Genomic DNA, 16,545 nt, shown 5'->3' on the forward strand with positions numbered 1-16,545 from the left:
GGTCCAATCTCACTCCTCGACACCAATAGTTACGGACACGACTTAGATGTTATGATGGGCCGAGCGGAATGGCGACGTCGCAGTGGCTGCTGGCACCATCTCTGTCGGTTGCGGCGATGGGCAGCCGTCATCACGGGTCCTCTGTATGGTCTTCTGGCAGTCAGACCATAGTCATGCAGTCGTCTTCGTGCAGTATCATTGGAGATCCGTGGGTTTGCACGCCCCGGAGTTTCTGCCGCAGTGCGGGATGCTGGACGGAATCGATCCCGCAGGTGACTTTGGACCATCTGCCTGTCCTGCCTTGCAGTGGTGACTCTTGGCCTCCCTGATCGAGGTCTGTCATCTGCAGAGTTGTGGAGGGTGTCTCTGTCCACCAGGGCCGATATCGTCTGGTGTGAACAGCCAAGGCGACGTGCCACCTCACGGTAGCTCCGTCCGCCTTGCAGCATGCCCAGGGCACGCTGCCGTTGATCCCTTGACAATCGTGGCATGTTGATTGAAATGCCCATTTTGCACTGGCCTTTTTAAAGCCAATATCAAGACATCACGTGCAACTCATTAAAATCATCCCGTACCCCTTGGCTAATCACTGACAGTCAAAACGGCTGTTCAACAGCTGTGCTATGAAGTGACCATTGAAGGTTCAAGTGACCATCCGTGACCGTTTTGTCTGACAGTGAGGACACTATTGTCCACAAATAAGTTCACACATTTACTACACGCAGTGTTATTGTTGATATTTAAAGGTTTCAAAGGTGGTAAGTTTCTTTTGCGTTTCAGTATAGATATATAGATAAATGACTGTACCTGAGTTGCTGTTTTGTCATGGTTTACACCAATCATAATTCAAAAAATTATTTTGCACAAATGTATTCGTAATACACGTGATATTACATTTTATAAACAATTGAAGTTTAAGATTTAAGTTGAATTTTTTTTCCCAAAAAAACAAAAAACAAATACCCTTAGGACATATACGGGAGACATAGGTGCATACCAGAAGTTTGGTACGATTTCACAAAAGTTTGAGGGAGTAGTTCAGTGACAACACAAGAGACACACACACACACACACACACACACACACACACACACACACACACACACACACACACACACACACACACAAACACTTTGCAGCATGACAATGCTAAACAGAGTGATATCATTGTGAAAACTCCCTCACCTTGTGAATCGGAGGAGGATTTGAAAGTGCAAAACAGCGGGGGTGACACTTTATCAAAGCGACAATGCCAGCCAGGCACCTGCAAGGTCTGATGTACAAGAACTGAATAAAAGTTTGACATTTGTTTTAACAACCTTTTTATTTATTCAATCCCAATAAAATACAAATCAGCAAACAAAGCTCGTTTTTCCGGAAGAATGATTTTTTTTCTGGACCAATCAATGCTCAGTGAATGACATCGGGATATCGATGCAGTTTTGTAAAACTTTATAAAAATGCAAAATTAGAGGACAGACGATTTCATTTTAAAACGCCATCTTTAACTACCGCTCTTCAGGGTATGTTCAGTTACCAAGCAGTCAGCTAGCGGTTGCCAAGCTAGCCGTTCCTTAGCAACCGTTTTGAATGGAGTGATTGCTTGAGTGCTTCAGACACTTGGCGAGCGCTATACAAGAAACTTGGTTACTGAACACAACCATGATGTTGCTCCTCTGTCCCTACTTTGCCCATCCCATATTGTTGTGTTTTACTCACTCTCCCTTCTCTATCCCTCCCATCTCTGTCTGGCCCTTCCCCCATCTCTTTCTCTCTCCTCTCTGTCTCCCCGTCCCTGCCTCACCCTCTCTTACTTCCTCCTCCGATCCTTGCACACATTCTTCCAGAAATCTATAACTTGTTACCCACCCCCAGCTAAAGCTTGACTCTCATCTCTATTCTTTCGTCCATGAGATTCTCTCTCCAAATCTGTCCTGTGTTGCTTTTTCTCTTCAATCTGTCAAGACTGAAGAGACCACCACTTCAGGGTCTTTACTTTATTGTTGAACTTTTCTGCCCTGGCTGACCTCCTGCCCCTCTTTACGTTGACTCTTTCACTCAATGTATCAAGTATGAAGGTTACTGTCGGTCTGTTTCCTTTCCCAACTCCATCAGTCTGTTGACTATATCTGCCCTCTGCCATGCAGCTCTCCACCAACTTTCAGTTCCGTAAAGTCCTGCACTACTCATCTGCCCTTCTGTTGTAATACTTTTCCTGCTTATCATCCAGTTCCATACTGCTCTCTATATCCACCTGGTACTAAAAGAGGCTTTTTGAGGCAACATCCCATATGGGTTGATTGAGCACAGACTCAATACCAACATTTTTTTGACATCACATAAAGAACCATTTTCCTAATCAAGTACTATACACCAAAAGGCAAAGCATTAACAACCTTAAGCGTTCTGTTTGAAACACAAACTCCTTTTCCAATTACCTCCTCCCTTAACCACATCCCCGTGCATGAGTAATCACTTGCAAAGAAAAAACAAACAAACAAACATGGAGATTAAAGAATGACAAATGAAATAACATGAAGCAAAGCACAATATCGACTTCGATCAGTCAACTTGGTTTAAAATGCGATAAAACAATCTCCAGGTACAGAAAGGTAAATAGTAAAATTTACATCAAGACACTATGGAGCTGCTCGGTTCTCTGCAGGCTTGCGGAGGTGTATAAGCATGGTGAAAAAGGCTCAGGCTAATGAATGCTGGCGGACTCCAGTTCACAGGAAGCACGATAGAGCTCGGCGACGGCAATATCAATGTGTTTCCTGGTGGTAAAGCGACCCAGAGAGAGGCGAAGAGCATTCCGTGCTATCTTCGCAGGAATTCCACATTTGAGGAGCACGGGAGAGGGTCTGGACATACGGTATGAAAAGCACTCAACAAGAGTCCAGAGACCAATTTTCTCATTTCAATGGAAAGGCTTGTGTTTTACAATCATGGTGTTCAAACCTCAACATAGTACATGTTGAGCAATAACAATTCAATGAGATTCAATAAGTCTCCAATCAATTCAATGAGTTTGTAAAAGATAATTTTGTCGGGGTGATTTTAAGCTCTGCATATGTTATTAATTTGGTTGATGGTTAATTAATAAACGAGCAAGATAAATAATGATACTGTAACTAAAATTGAGTAGATAGATTGCAAGGACTTTACCTGTTTTTCTGTGAAGAATGGCAAGCTGCTCCTGTACTGGCGAAAAGTCTGTGCGAGTGCGCCAGAACTCTGTACCCTACGGTTGTGGGATCCAGATGAGTTACGCAGTCGGGTTAAACATACCAGTAATATAGCACAGGACAAAAGGAACACTTGATTGTTTATTTGTTAAAGTTTTAAGCATATGTCCTGAATTAATTACTTTCTATATGAATCTCTGATCTCGTCGATCGCTGAATTAACGCCAGGGGGGTTGACTCAGCCTGTCATCCTTCCGAGGTCGGCAAATTGAGTACCAGTTTGCTGGGATGAATGATCCCGGTGTGTACCCCGGTTTAGAATAGGTACACCGTATCCCTGCGCATTGTAAGAGGCGACTAAGGGTTGGCGTCAGGAAGGGCATCCGGCCATAAAAACATTGCCTCAAACAGGGAACCATGATTGTCATGGGGCCCGCAAGCCGCAAGGCTAACCCCCGCTCTAGCGGGGAAAATGGCCTTAAAACGATCATTCATTTTCTATATGAATCTCTGGTTTTATACGGTTCTAGCCATGCTTACCTGTCGCTTCAATGACGGGTTCAATCAAAATACAGCATGTTGCACTTCAAACATATTGTTATGTCGGGGGGGGGGGGGGGGGGGGGCGGTAAAGGAATATCTAGAGCCAGGTAGATCTGTATAGGAAACATGCTTCGATATCGAGATAGGGAATCTACCCTGTAATAAGTTCTATGTTAGTCCGGTTTGTCGGGATAAGCTGTATTGGTGTCCCCGCTACGAGGGAGCAGGGCATGCTAAATAGTGCAGGGATTATGGATAAGATTCCTTTGTTCGTCGTCCCCCTGTCGCCAAACCTTTGTCCCTTATGGCAATGCATACCCATATAAACACTTAGATAAGCCCTTTAGTGCAAGGCAGGAAGCCAGGTCGGGGCACTGCCGGATGGTCGCTGCCAGCCGCACCACCAGCTGGCCTAGCAACATCGCGTGAGACGAGCTGTAACCACACCACAGGGAACGTGTGATTGGTTGGCGCGGAAAGGCGCGAAACTCCAGCCAATCAGTGCTGAAGGCGCAAAAACCACGACCGAGAAGGAGGTTGTTCATTGGAGGGAAGGCGCTAGAAGGTTCGGTGGACGGCGGGAAGCTACGAGGCTCTGGTTGCTAGCGCCAGGACTGACGTCACATGCCAGGCTTCAAAAGGGCTCGCTGACATGCTTCGCTCTCTTCTTCGCTCGGGACTCTGCGCTTCTTTTCTTCATGCTGGAAGGTTTGCCCTTGGTGTTGAGTCGTGCTGGTCCTTCGCTTGTCGTTGTTCGTCCTTAGCTCTTGGCTCTTCGTCTTGAGAGGTCCTGGTGGTCGTTGGTTCGCCATCTGCATGGTGCTTGGAGTGGTCCTTCGCGGTGCTTTCAGAGCTTGGAGCGGTGCGGGCCGTGCGGGGCCTGGCGAAACGTGCGAGCGAGGCGGACGGAGGGTTCCCTCGCGCCAGAGCTTGGAGCCGGACAGGGCTGCGTTGGACGACGGACAGATAAGCTCGCAACACATTACACAAACCCACGACGAACGTGTTCTTTTGTTAATTCATTTTCCCCTGTCTCGTATTTGGAAGTTGGTGTGTGGGATCCCAATTTAGGATCATTAGTTATTTACCGTCGCGTGCCTTGTTCTCGGGTTCCGGAATAAACGTGTTTCCTTTTGTACATTTTACCCCGGATTCCCGTTTTGAGTTAATTCCCCTGCAGGATCGGAGCTGCGGTTGGATCCCTATCAGTAAGCGCTTCCGTCTCTTCCTCTTCACTTCTTCCTCCCGCGGTTGATAGCAAAATCCGTATTTGGTCGTCGCCTCCATTAAAGCCGTTCGGTCTTCCGCGGTCCCTGGTGTTAACCTTGAGGGATTTGCACCACAATATTGCACAGATAAATTTGGTAACTGAACCTTATGGCTTTTCCAATATCAAGCCTCGACTATGTAATACAAAAAATATACATCTGCGAGTTTCAATGAGGATGTAAAATGAAGTGAACCAGATATTTTATAACATGTAATTGTTGTTGCTGCTTTTGTGGTGTTTTTTGTGTGTTCCTTCCGTGCACCATTTATATTTTTTCTTTTGCTTCGAGTCGTATTACAAGGAGGGGTAAAGGTGAGGGCAGAGATATACCGCATATACATCTTTATGGGGAACTCACCCGTACCACACCCACTCAAACCTTCCCCCACACCGCACACACACAAACCTTTCCTCACACACTCTAACCTTCCCCCGCACCCCACACACACAAACCTTTCTCCACGCGCCACCCCCCAAATCCTCACCTTGCTCGTGCAAAGCCTCCTCCACCTCCCTACCCCCTTCCCCCATCTCTAACTGTGTGGACCTCAAATATCCAAAGTATACGCTCTACCCTGACAGATCTATCAATCCAGATCCGATTAACCAGGCATCATCTGTTTAACAGATTCCTTCCTCCAATAGGATGTCCACGACGCTTTAGTTATCTCCATGGTTATTGTCTCCTCCGGTTTTATAGGCCTGAACCATGCCCCAGCGTGCAGATTTGCACTTCACATCAATAACTCAATTTCCCACTACCTTGGTACTGATCTTGCACCCCCAAACTCCCAGGAGTACCTCTGGCTGCGGCTTCTCCTCCGCTCCCACTTCTTGTTTGTCTGTGTGTTGTACTGTCCTCCTAACAGTGACGACACCATCTACATTATCTCTCAGAGAACACGGAGAAACTTTTAACCACTCACCCCAACTCTCTCTTCCTCATATGTAGCAATTTAAATTGTGACGATGCAAATGGACAGGGTGTTGGTACCTCTCTCACCAGGCATGGCACTTCAGCAAAGGCCTTCCATGACTCCATGGAACCGACTCGATCCGTGAACTTTCCAACCTGGATTTCTCCCAATGACAAATCCTCCCTTCTTGACTTGTTGATGAACTTTCCCACAAAATGTCGCCTGCTCTTCTTCTGCTCCAATTCGTTCATCTGATCATGTGCTTGCATAAGTCAATACCTCTATGGTTATTCTCAGAGAACTACCTCAACGCTGGTGAGTCTGGCAGTTCACTCAAGCAGATTGGAGGGCCTGCAAGCAGCCATCTCTCTTCAGGACTGGTCTCCCATATCTACTGCCCGTGATGTAAACTCAGCTTGGGAATTCTCCCACAGAAACCTGCTCTCTTATAGATCCATCCCATCTCAACTTCAGTTATCCTACCCTTCTTCCTGCCAATGGTACACTGAATCCTGTGGTGAGGCAGTTGCTCTGAAAAAACCTGCCTTCTCTTCCTGGAAGGCTTATCCAACTGAAGGCCATCTCAATGTACTCCAAAACGTCTGCAACAACTGTGTGTCCACTTTCAGGAGAGTCACAAAAACAATATCTGTCCAACCTCAACATTGAACTTTCAAACTTGTCTCCTGCCTCTAAATCCTGGTGGGGGCCTTGTCAAGTCCATCTCTGGTGTGTGCTCCCCTTCCATCCCTTCCCTCACTTCAAATTGAACCACAGCAGAATTCGCTCGTGCGAAGGCTGAATGTCTCAATTCTGTGTTTGCTTCCAAAACTCATCTCGCCAACATCCCACTCCCAGTACCCATCCTTCACTGTCATACCTAACTGCTACTGTGTCATTTGCACCTGAGAAGGTGGAGAAGGTTATTTCAACCCTCGACTCTAACTCTGCTGCTGGACTGGACGGCATCAGTTCACGTGTCCTAAAACCCTGTTTTTTCTGCTATTGCACATCCTCTCTCTGCCTTTTTCACCTTGTCATTTGTGCAAGGTAATCTTTATCTTCTTGGAGATCATCCAACATCACTGCATTACATAAAAAGGAGCAAAAAATAATCCCCTTACCTAGAGACCTTTCAGTTTACTTCCAATAACCAGCAAGGTTGTGGAATCCATCATCGTAGTTGATATGAAATCCATACTTTTCTCCAAAAAGATGAGAAATTAAGTGGAAGACAAACACCACTGCTCTGTTGGCGATGGTGAAGTGATAGGCCCATAGACCCAGCTTCATCACGAGAGATTCCAGTAATCTTGAAGGCCTAGGCTGAACAAGATGTGAGGCAGGGGAGCCAGCCCAGAGGGGAGAGCCATACTCAATAAAGTTGTGGATGAAAGCCATGTAGGTGGATAAGAGCTCAGGTGTGCCAAAGAAGGACTTTGCATGACGGAGGATGCCCAGTCGACGTCTGACATTGGAGGCCAACTTTGAAATGTGGCTTTCCCAAGAGAGATCATGGCTGAGAGTCGGAGCCAAGAGTTTGAGTGATTGAACCTCTTCGAAAGGATTGTTGAGTAAGTAGATGGGAGGGCTTGCAGAATGGTCCTTTGGAGAGAGAGTGAGTGTGTGGGATTTCTCAGGATCGAAAGACATATTCCAAGTGTTTGACCAGTTTGTGTTTTTGTCATTGTCTGAGTATAGAGGGAAGAGGCTGCTGCCTGTCTGTCTGTCTGTCTGTCTGTAGGATGAGGGATGTCACGGCAATGGGTGGAGTCCTCTCTCAACTGTTCCTTTGTTGTGTTGTGTCTTGATCCGTTCAGTGTACTAGTACTACCTCTTCTATGAGTTTCGACTGAGCATACAAAAAATACCAGAAAGATGGCCTTTTACAGCAGGCATCATGATGATTAAACAAACACGAATTTTTGTTCCGTGTAAATGGATTATTAGCTTTCCAACGAAGTAAATCGATTATTAGCTTTGCAAAGATACCATAAATATTATTATATGACAGCAGGAACCCTTTAGAATAAAGTATGATGGACACACGGACGCTTCTCCTTTTAGTAATAGATTTACTCACTGTGTTATACAAATGATGGCTATGCCATCAATTCAAAGATTCAAAATGGTTAAAATTACCAATCCAGTGCAAATAATTTATCTGAAAACCTTAAAGTCTGCAGTCTGCACACTCCCCTCTCGCCTGTCGTAAATCACGACCCACCCAACTATCATCCCGATGTTTCGCATACATGGCGATTCATCAATGTGTGTGCCGTCCCTCGGGTGGGTGTTACACTGGGTGTTCCATCTACGGGCATTAAAGATCCCACGGTGTCCTTCATGATGAGTAGGTGAGCCATCGCCAGCACCCTGAACAAATTACAAATTCATGTTCTAACTTATGGGGTACGCTGCATCAGAGGCACAGCTGCCCTCAGCGAATGATGCAACCAGCAGGCATTAGTTAAAAGTATAACACGTGGTACCGATGGCATCAGTATAATTTCCTGGCAAACAGCTAGTTGGGTAATCTGCCAATTTCATCAGGATATAGCTGTTGAAAAAAGGTCTTAAAACTACCTGGCATCACTCAAGACTTTTTCTTCCACATCTTTTGAAGCATGTTCGGGAATTCTATGGAAATATAATTTCCAAGCACTGTTGAGAATACTCCACAATTGAGATAGGTAACCTGCACGGACTGTATCAAAAATGGTGCTATGCTATTTGAGATAAACAAAGTAAAACAAACAAGAAATGCAAGCAGGCAGGAAATAAAAAATTTATGGTGTTCAAAGTCCAGATAATCCAAGAAGCCCTTTTGGACTAATCATGTAAAGGTTTTTTTTATGTAAAGGGGCCTTGTACAAGCAGTGAGCATTTGTATAATCACCAAAACAACTACTAAATCTGCTGTGTCACCAAAGTTGGCACACGTTTAAGATTTGCTGTTGAACACACAGGAAAACAGGGGTATTGCGAAATAACAGCGGAAGAGAAAAAGTCATCAGAGCCACAGCAACAATTAGATCATACAATGGCCCCAAAGCCCGATAACCTTGATACAAGAACCTGATTGGCTAGAACACAAGGAATATCCCCACACCCTTTCATCTTTTGCCTTCCCAGCATTGGTCAGGAGAGGAATTTGGAGATAACTCATATACACATTATGAAGACATCATGGGATCTTTTAACATCCACAAACTAGTACTAGCAGTGGGAGGGCCCTTGGCTTAACACCCATTCCTGTCCCCTCCGAGCCCTGGCACACTTTGTGAGGCAACGCCTTGCACAGTGCAATAGACTGAGAGCTGGTCAGAGTTTGATCATAAACTTGCACCCGAAAGGTTTGATGCTCTTAACCGTGTTACATTACCTTGACATGCAACAAAATCCATTTCTTGAGTTCTGCATTTCCGGTGGTTGGACGTGGCAGACCCTTAAAACCCTTTTTCGAAATATATTTGCACCTGAGGCACATTATTTTATGACATCGATATTGGATACTACATACAAAACCCATGTAAAAAATTGCAAACTGCTCTATTCTCGTGATGTGAATTGAAACAAAAAATGAAGCGTAAGAAACTTTCTGACCCGGCACGTTCAGATGAGAAGTGCCCACAAAAGTCCATGTACTATTCCATTAGACCGTATGACCAAACACGGAAGTGGCGGATGAGAGGAGAAAACACAGAGTGGAGTGTTTCATCAATTGAACAAAACTGATAATAAAAACACATCAATGGATTCGACCCAATCATTAATTGGAGGTACAAGGCTATTTATTCTCTCTCTAACATGGTGCAAGATGCGCCTGTGTTTCCTGAACACACACGATTGTTTCAATTCTACATACATCCGATCCAAATATCCAATCAGAGATATCCAGACTTCCAAATTCCCTGGACTCACTGGCCACCAAACCATATGCTACACAACCACCTGCTATGGAATCACCCATAATCGGAACCACCAGCTACGAAGGTACCACCTTATAACTATTGTCAAAACAACAGAATGCATCATTCATGTGTGTGCATCCAAAATCAAAAATCGAAAACTGTTCACCATCGACACATCAAGGCTACCATAGTAAAGGCTACAATAATTTCACAGCTATTCCCACTCAGAAATCAACTCCATCCACTCCTCAGCAGCCAGTTCAATCCAAACAGTGGCCTTACATCACTGTCCACAAGTCAATCAAATGTGGGAATCTTTCCAAATGAATGTATTGTTGTGGTTTTGGGAAACAACTGAGAAGTAATGGCAACCACCATACAGGTCCCTTAGAATTGTTATTTAATAGCAGACCATTATCTTAGTCCCTTTCCCTTATTTCGGGTTAGCATGTTATGCATTGGGGAAGGGAAAGACAGGTCCTCCTCTCATAAGGGATATGCACCAATCAGGGCCTGAGTCCCTTCGAGAGAGCTAGTGGGGGCGGAGTGACGGGCTCCACCAATCAGGAACCAGGATGCCCTCGAATCCCCCCCCACCCCCCACCCTTGGTGTGGGTGGACAAAAGGCCATTCTACACGTGTGTTGCTCTCTTTCGCATTGGACCTTGTTGGATGCACATGTATTTGGATACTCTCTTTTGCATTGGATCTTGTTGGATGCACCCGTGTTTGGATTCACTCTTTGCTTTGGACTTTGTTCATTCAACACGTTTGCTTCTCTCTTTGCTTTGGACTTTGTTCATTCAACACGTTATTTTGGCATTCCCTTCTTTGCTTTGGATTCTGTAGGCCTCAGCAACTGCCTGCATTATCCTATTCTCCTTGGACTTTGCTCGTTTTGCACATATTCATTGCTCTCTGCTGACTGCCGGACCTCCTTTTGGCGCACGTGTGCACGACACTTACTTGACCCTGCACGAGATCACAACGTGCTTACTCCACGTGTCCCGATACACTCACTCTGCCGTGCTGACGATCGACATCACCTACCCAAGTCCGTGCTGACGATCGACCTTCACCTTCTTGTCCGTGCTGGGATCGCCATTACCTGTTCGTGCTGCTCGGTGGCAACACCAAGACAAAAGGCCGTCGTGAGGAGAGGCATCTGGAACATCTTGGCCTTTGTGCTAACAGGTTTCCAACGTTCGTTTTCCCCTCCCCCTACCCCGTGAATGTGTGCTGGGCCCATGTAGTGTTTATTTGTTGTAATCGTAATAATGCGTAGGATAATCTAAGTTCCTGCTTCTCATCCTCTTTTCTTTCCTATTGAAAAATTACACTGTAAATACATGTAAATAAATAAAATCATTAAGCATTTCCTTTTCTCTCTGTCCGTGAATGTCTCTTCCTCCATTGATCCACCATTGTTCGTCCACTGAGTAACGATCAGCCGTAACAGAATCAGCATTACCCCGACAGTTACCAACGGTTGCTCGGCCGTCTAAATTTGGTAAACCGCGGGAGGGTACGGTATGTTCCCAACCGTAACAGTATATTTTGTGAGAAGTATGCTAAGCAGTGACCCAATGGAACCAAAGAGCTCCCTGGAAAAAAATGAAACAAAACAAGATGACCAAAGAATACAGGAGATTGTGAACACATTGAAGTTCGCCAACGGACTTGTGAAAATCGCGGGGGTATATTTGATAGCAAAGGAAGCTGGGGTACATCATAGATGTCGCTCTGAGAAGAACAAAGTGGCCGAACGACTTTTGAAGAGACTTGTTGCAATACCTGAAGAATCTTCTGAAACGATGGTGTGCAATGTTTCACGGTCACTGGATCTGAGAACAGCTTCGCCCTATCAAAGACATTGAGAAGCGTCTGAAGCGCTCGCCCTTCAAAAGTGAAATTGACAAATTCCTGATGAAGGATTGGACTGCACAATACCACGTATCAATGTTGGAAGCCAAGGAGATTATATTTGGGTGTTGACAACGAATGTGCAAAATTCTTAATAATAATTGATGGCAAAGTACAACGGGAATTTACTCCATAATCGTCATGCAATTATCCAGAAGCAGACACTCATGCTATGTTTCACCTGCTACATGCAGACAGCACACTTCATGAGAAAAGAAGGCGTATAGGAGACTGATTCCCCTCCAGCAAGTGACATTGTTATCCGAGTAGCAGACACGGACGTCCTGGTGATTCTACTTCACTAATGCCATAAAATTAATGTCTGGATGGAGGTTGGTACAACTGGCCATAACAATAGGCGATACATCAATGTGTTACGCATTGCGGCGGAGATTGGTCCAGAAAAGTGTGCTGCACTACCTGGATATCACACATTTACAGGGTGCAATTACACAGCCGCATTGTCGCACAAGGGGGAAAAAACGGCGATACATCATTGTTACACAGGATGAACGGAATATCCATGTGTTCAAATTATTAGCATTGGAATCACCGGGTGATGAGACAATTGAGGCACTACAGGAATATACAACATGTAAGTCGTGTGGTGCAAAGAAGAAGATATGGCTCAACACGTGGCGATATCGGGTGTTTGAAAAAGGATTTGGACCAGAAGACATGTCGCAACCACTTGACAAAGTGAAGGTTGTTGATGCTAGCAGCATCCCGCCTTACGAAGCTGGAATCAGACAAAAGATCTATCGATCGTGCTTTGTGGCCAGAATGTGGCAAACAATGAACAGTAGCAACATCAATACGAGACCACACTTCAGATGAGAACTACAAAATGTAGCCCACATCTACATCTGGTCCGATGGACCAGAAGTGCCAGGTATGTTCCTCCGCATAATTTGAACTCGGCTGATAGTTGTGATCGTGAGACAGATCCAGAAGGAACTTCGTGTTCCTCACTGCCAGCGTGCCTTTTTAGTGGCTGCGCCAATGGAATGGCAAAAAACTTCCAAAATAACTATGTGCAATATCAAATTCCGATACATTTAGACAGCGTCTTAAAACTCATATTTCCATTGCTTTCAACGACTCATTTTCAATATCACCATTGCACAAGTGCAACTGATCACATATGTGGAATTTATGCGCTTTATAAATAAATCACTACACCTTTTATTCAGGTAAAGTTGTACCTGCAACAGTTACAACCCAGGACGAAAACTTCAATGATGAGGATGATGTTCCGCACACAATTTTCATGAATGATGATGACTATCACATGATTAGTGATATGGACATAGATGATTGACATCTGGTTTGTTTGGATAACTCATTGAAGACAACCAGAAGAACACTCCTTTTGCATCTTCAGTGCCCTCGGGATTTAGCGGCGCACTGGTCTGCCCTCGGTTTAGCAGCGCACTGGTCTGCCCTCGGTTTAGCGGCACACTGGTCTGCCCTCGGTTTAGCGGCGCAATGGTCTGCCCTCGGTTTAGCGGCGCAATGGTCTGCCCTCGGTTTAGCGGCGCACTGGTCTGCCCTCGGTTTAGCGGCGCACTGGTCTGCCCTCGGTTTAGCGGCGCACTGGTCTGCCCTCGGTTTAGCGGCGCACTGGTCTGCCCTCGGTTTAGCGGCGCACTGGTCTGCCCTCGGTTTAGCGGCGCACTGGTCTGCCCTCGGTTTAGCGGCGCACTGGTCTGCCCTCTGTTTAGCGGCGCACTGGTCTGCCCTCTGTTTAGCGGCGCACTGGTCTGCCCTCTGTTTAGCGGCGCACTGGTCTGCCCTCTGTTTAGCGGCGCACTGGTCTGCCCTCTGTTTAGCGGCGCACTGGTCTGCCCTCTGTTTAGCGGCGCACTGGTCTGCCCTCTGTTTAGCGGCGCACTGGTCTGCCCTCTGTTTAGCGGCGCACTGGTCTGCCCTCTGTTTAGCGGCGCACTGGTCTGCCCTCTGTTTAGCGGCGCACTGGTCTGCCCTCTGTTTAGCGGCGCACTGGTCTGCCCTCTGTTTAGCGGCGCACTGGTCTGCCCTCTGTTTAGCGGCGCACTGGTCTGCCCTCTGTTTAGCGGCGCACTGGTCTGCCCTCTGTTTAGCGGCGCACTGGTCTGCCCTCTGTTTAGCGGCGCACTGGTCTGCCCTCTGTTTAGCGGCGCACTGGTCTGCCCTCTGTTTAGCGGCGCACTGGTCTGCCCTCTGTTTAGCGGCGCACTGGTCTGCCCTCTGTTTAGCGGCGCACTGGTCTGCCCTCTGTTTAGCGGCGCACTGGTCTGCCCTCTGTTTAGCGGCGCACTGGTCTGCCCTCTGTTTAGCGGCACACTGGTCTGCCCTCTGTTTAGCGGCGCACTGGTCTGCCCTCTGTTTAGCGGCGCACTGGTCTGCCCTCTGTTTAGCGGCGCACTGGTCTGCCCTCTGTTTAGCGGCGCACTGGTCTGCCCTCTGTTTAGCGGCGCACTGGTCTGCCCTCTGTTTAGCGGCGCACTGGTCTGCCCTCTGTTTAGCGGCGCACTGGTCTGCCCTCTGTTTAGCGGCGCACTGGTCTGCCCTCTGTTTAGCGGCGCACTGGTCTGCCCTCTGTTTAGCGGCGCACTGGTCTGCCCTCTGTTTAGCGGCGCACTGGTCTGCCCTCTGTTTAGCGGCGCACTGGTCTGCCCTCTGTTTAGCGGCGCACTGGTCTGCCCTCTGTTTAGCGGCGCACTGGTCTGCCCTCTGTTTAGCGGCGCACTGGTCTGCCCTCTGTTTAGCGGCGCACTGGTCTGCCCTCTGTTTAGCGGCGCACTGGTCTGCCCTCTGTTTAGCGGCGCACTGGTCTGCCCTCTGTTTAGCGGCGCACTGGTCTGCCCTCTGTTTAGCGGCGCACTGGTCTGCCCTCTGTTTAGCGGCGCACTGGTCTGCCCTCTGTTTAGCGGCGCACTGGTCTGCCCTCTGTTTAGCGGCGCACTGGTCTGCCCTCTGTTTAGCGGCGCACTGGTCTGCCCTCTGTTTAGCGGCGCACTGGTCTGCCCTCAGTTTAGCGGCGCACTGGTCTGCACTCGGTTTAGCGGCGCAATGGTCTGCCCTCGGTTTAGCGGCGCACTGGTCTGCCCTCGGTTTAGCGGCGCACTGGTCTGCCCTCGGTTTAGCGGCGCACTGGTCTGCCCTCGGTTTAGTGGCGCACTGGTCTGCCCTCGGTTTAGTGGCACACTGGTCTGCCCTCGGTTTAGTGGCACACTGGTCTGTCCTCGATTTAACGGCGCACTGGTGTTTGTTCCCCTTCCATCCCCTCCCTTACCTCAAACAGCGAAACAGCTGACACCGCAAGTGAAAAAGCCGAATGCCTCAACTCTGATTTGCCTCAAAATATTGTGTCCCAACCCCATCTCTCTCTGTACCCACCTTTCCCAGTCGAACCCAGTTGCTCCAGGACTCTGTGTCCTTCTCTCCTGACAAGGTGGAAAAGTTTTTGTCAAACCTTGACTCTGATTCAGTAACTGGACCAGACGGCATCAGCCCACGGGTCCTAAAATCCTGCTCTGCCGGTCTTTCACACCCTCTCTCTGTTCTCTTCACCCTCTCTTTTGCTCAAAGTCATCTGCGATCTGCTTGGAAATCAACCAACATTACCGCTTCACACAAAAAGGGGCAAAAACAGATCCTTGCAACTAGAGACCATAAAGCCTGCTCCCAATCATCATCAAGGTCATGGAATCCATCATCATTTCTGATATCAAATCCTACCTCTTCCCCAATGGCTTGATCTCTTATAATATATTTGGATTCAGACCAGGTCATTCTTACTCTGGACATGTTGCTTCTGCTGTCTCAAAAATGGATGGAGGTCCTCAACGTCAAACAGGAAATAAGAGCTGTCTTCCTTGACATAACTCGTGCCTTCAATACGGTCTGGCACCCCGCCCTGCTCACCAAACTCTCCTCTTATGGTATCCATGGCAATCTCCATGCATGGATTGCTGACTTCCCATCCGTTGTCAAAATGTGGCTCTAAATGTAATTATCTCATCTCCCCTTCCTGTCCAGGCTGGAGTTCCTCAATGCAGTGTTCTGGGTCCTGCGCTTTTTCTGGTCTTCATTAATTATCTCTCTGACTCTCTGGAAAATGCTATCTCTTTGCTGATGACTCCACTTTCTGCCACTCCATATCCCAACCCTCAGATCGGCAGGCAGCAGCCTCTTCACTCTCTGCAGACCTGGATAAAATCACAAACTGGTCAAACAAGTACAATATGTCTTTCAATCCTGACAAATCTCACACTCTCACGACGTTCCTCCGAAAAGGCCGAATGGAAAACCCTCCCATCTACTTTCTCAACAATCCTATCGAATAAGTTCTGCCACTCAAACTTTTGGGTCTCACTATCTGCCATGATCTTTCCTGGGAAAACCACATTTCCAAGATGGCCTCCAAAGCGAGTCGCCAACTGGGCATCCTCCGTCGTGCGAAGTCCTTCCTTGGCACACCTGAGCTCCTCAACATATACAAGGCTTTCATCCACAGATCAATGAAAAACTGATCTCCCCTCTGGGTTGGTGCTCCTGCCTCACACCTAGCACGGCTTCACGCTGTAAAAATCACAGCTTTTAGAATCATTGGTATCTCCCACAATGAAGCTGATTCTGAGGGCCTATCACTCTCTCACGGCAGGCAGGTTGGTGGTCTTTCTGTCTTCTACCGACTCCTCTCTGGCCTTGCACTCCCAGCTCTGCCTGTGCTATGTCCCCCAAATATTCCTACAGAACACACAAGATCTGCCAGAAACCCTCCTCTGGTGAAACTGCCAAAATCA

The 16,545-nt window shown here is 47.3% G+C and overlaps 1 protein-coding gene across 2 annotated transcripts in view; it reads right to left on the reverse strand.

Annotated features, from left to right (window-relative positions):
- Nucleotides 1–1,305: 1,305 nt before the first annotated feature.
- SCLY (selenocysteine lyase) overlaps nucleotides 1,306–16,545 on the reverse strand; it is an 88,526-nt gene continuing 73,286 nt past the window's right edge. The window contains exons 12-13 of one of the 2 annotated variants that reach the window (XM_078775813.1): nucleotides 3,169–3,244; nucleotides 1,306–2,864 (exon numbers count right to left, since the gene is read on the reverse strand). In XM_078775813.1, the coding sequence (XP_078631939.1) occupies nucleotides 2,705–2,864; nucleotides 3,169–3,244 (236 nt within the window). In that variant the 3' untranslated portion in view covers nucleotides 1,306–2,704. Of the gene's footprint in view, nucleotides 2,865–3,168; nucleotides 3,245–11,652; nucleotides 11,694–16,545 lie in introns of those variants that run through there. The other variant, XM_078775814.1, reaches the window with a different exon arrangement.

This window comes from Myxine glutinosa, chromosome 4 (assembly GCF_964187855.1).
Source record: "Myxine glutinosa chromosome 4, kmMyxGlut1.1, whole genome shotgun sequence".
Lineage (NCBI taxonomy): Eukaryota > Metazoa > Chordata > Myxini > Myxiniformes > Myxinidae > Myxine > Myxine glutinosa.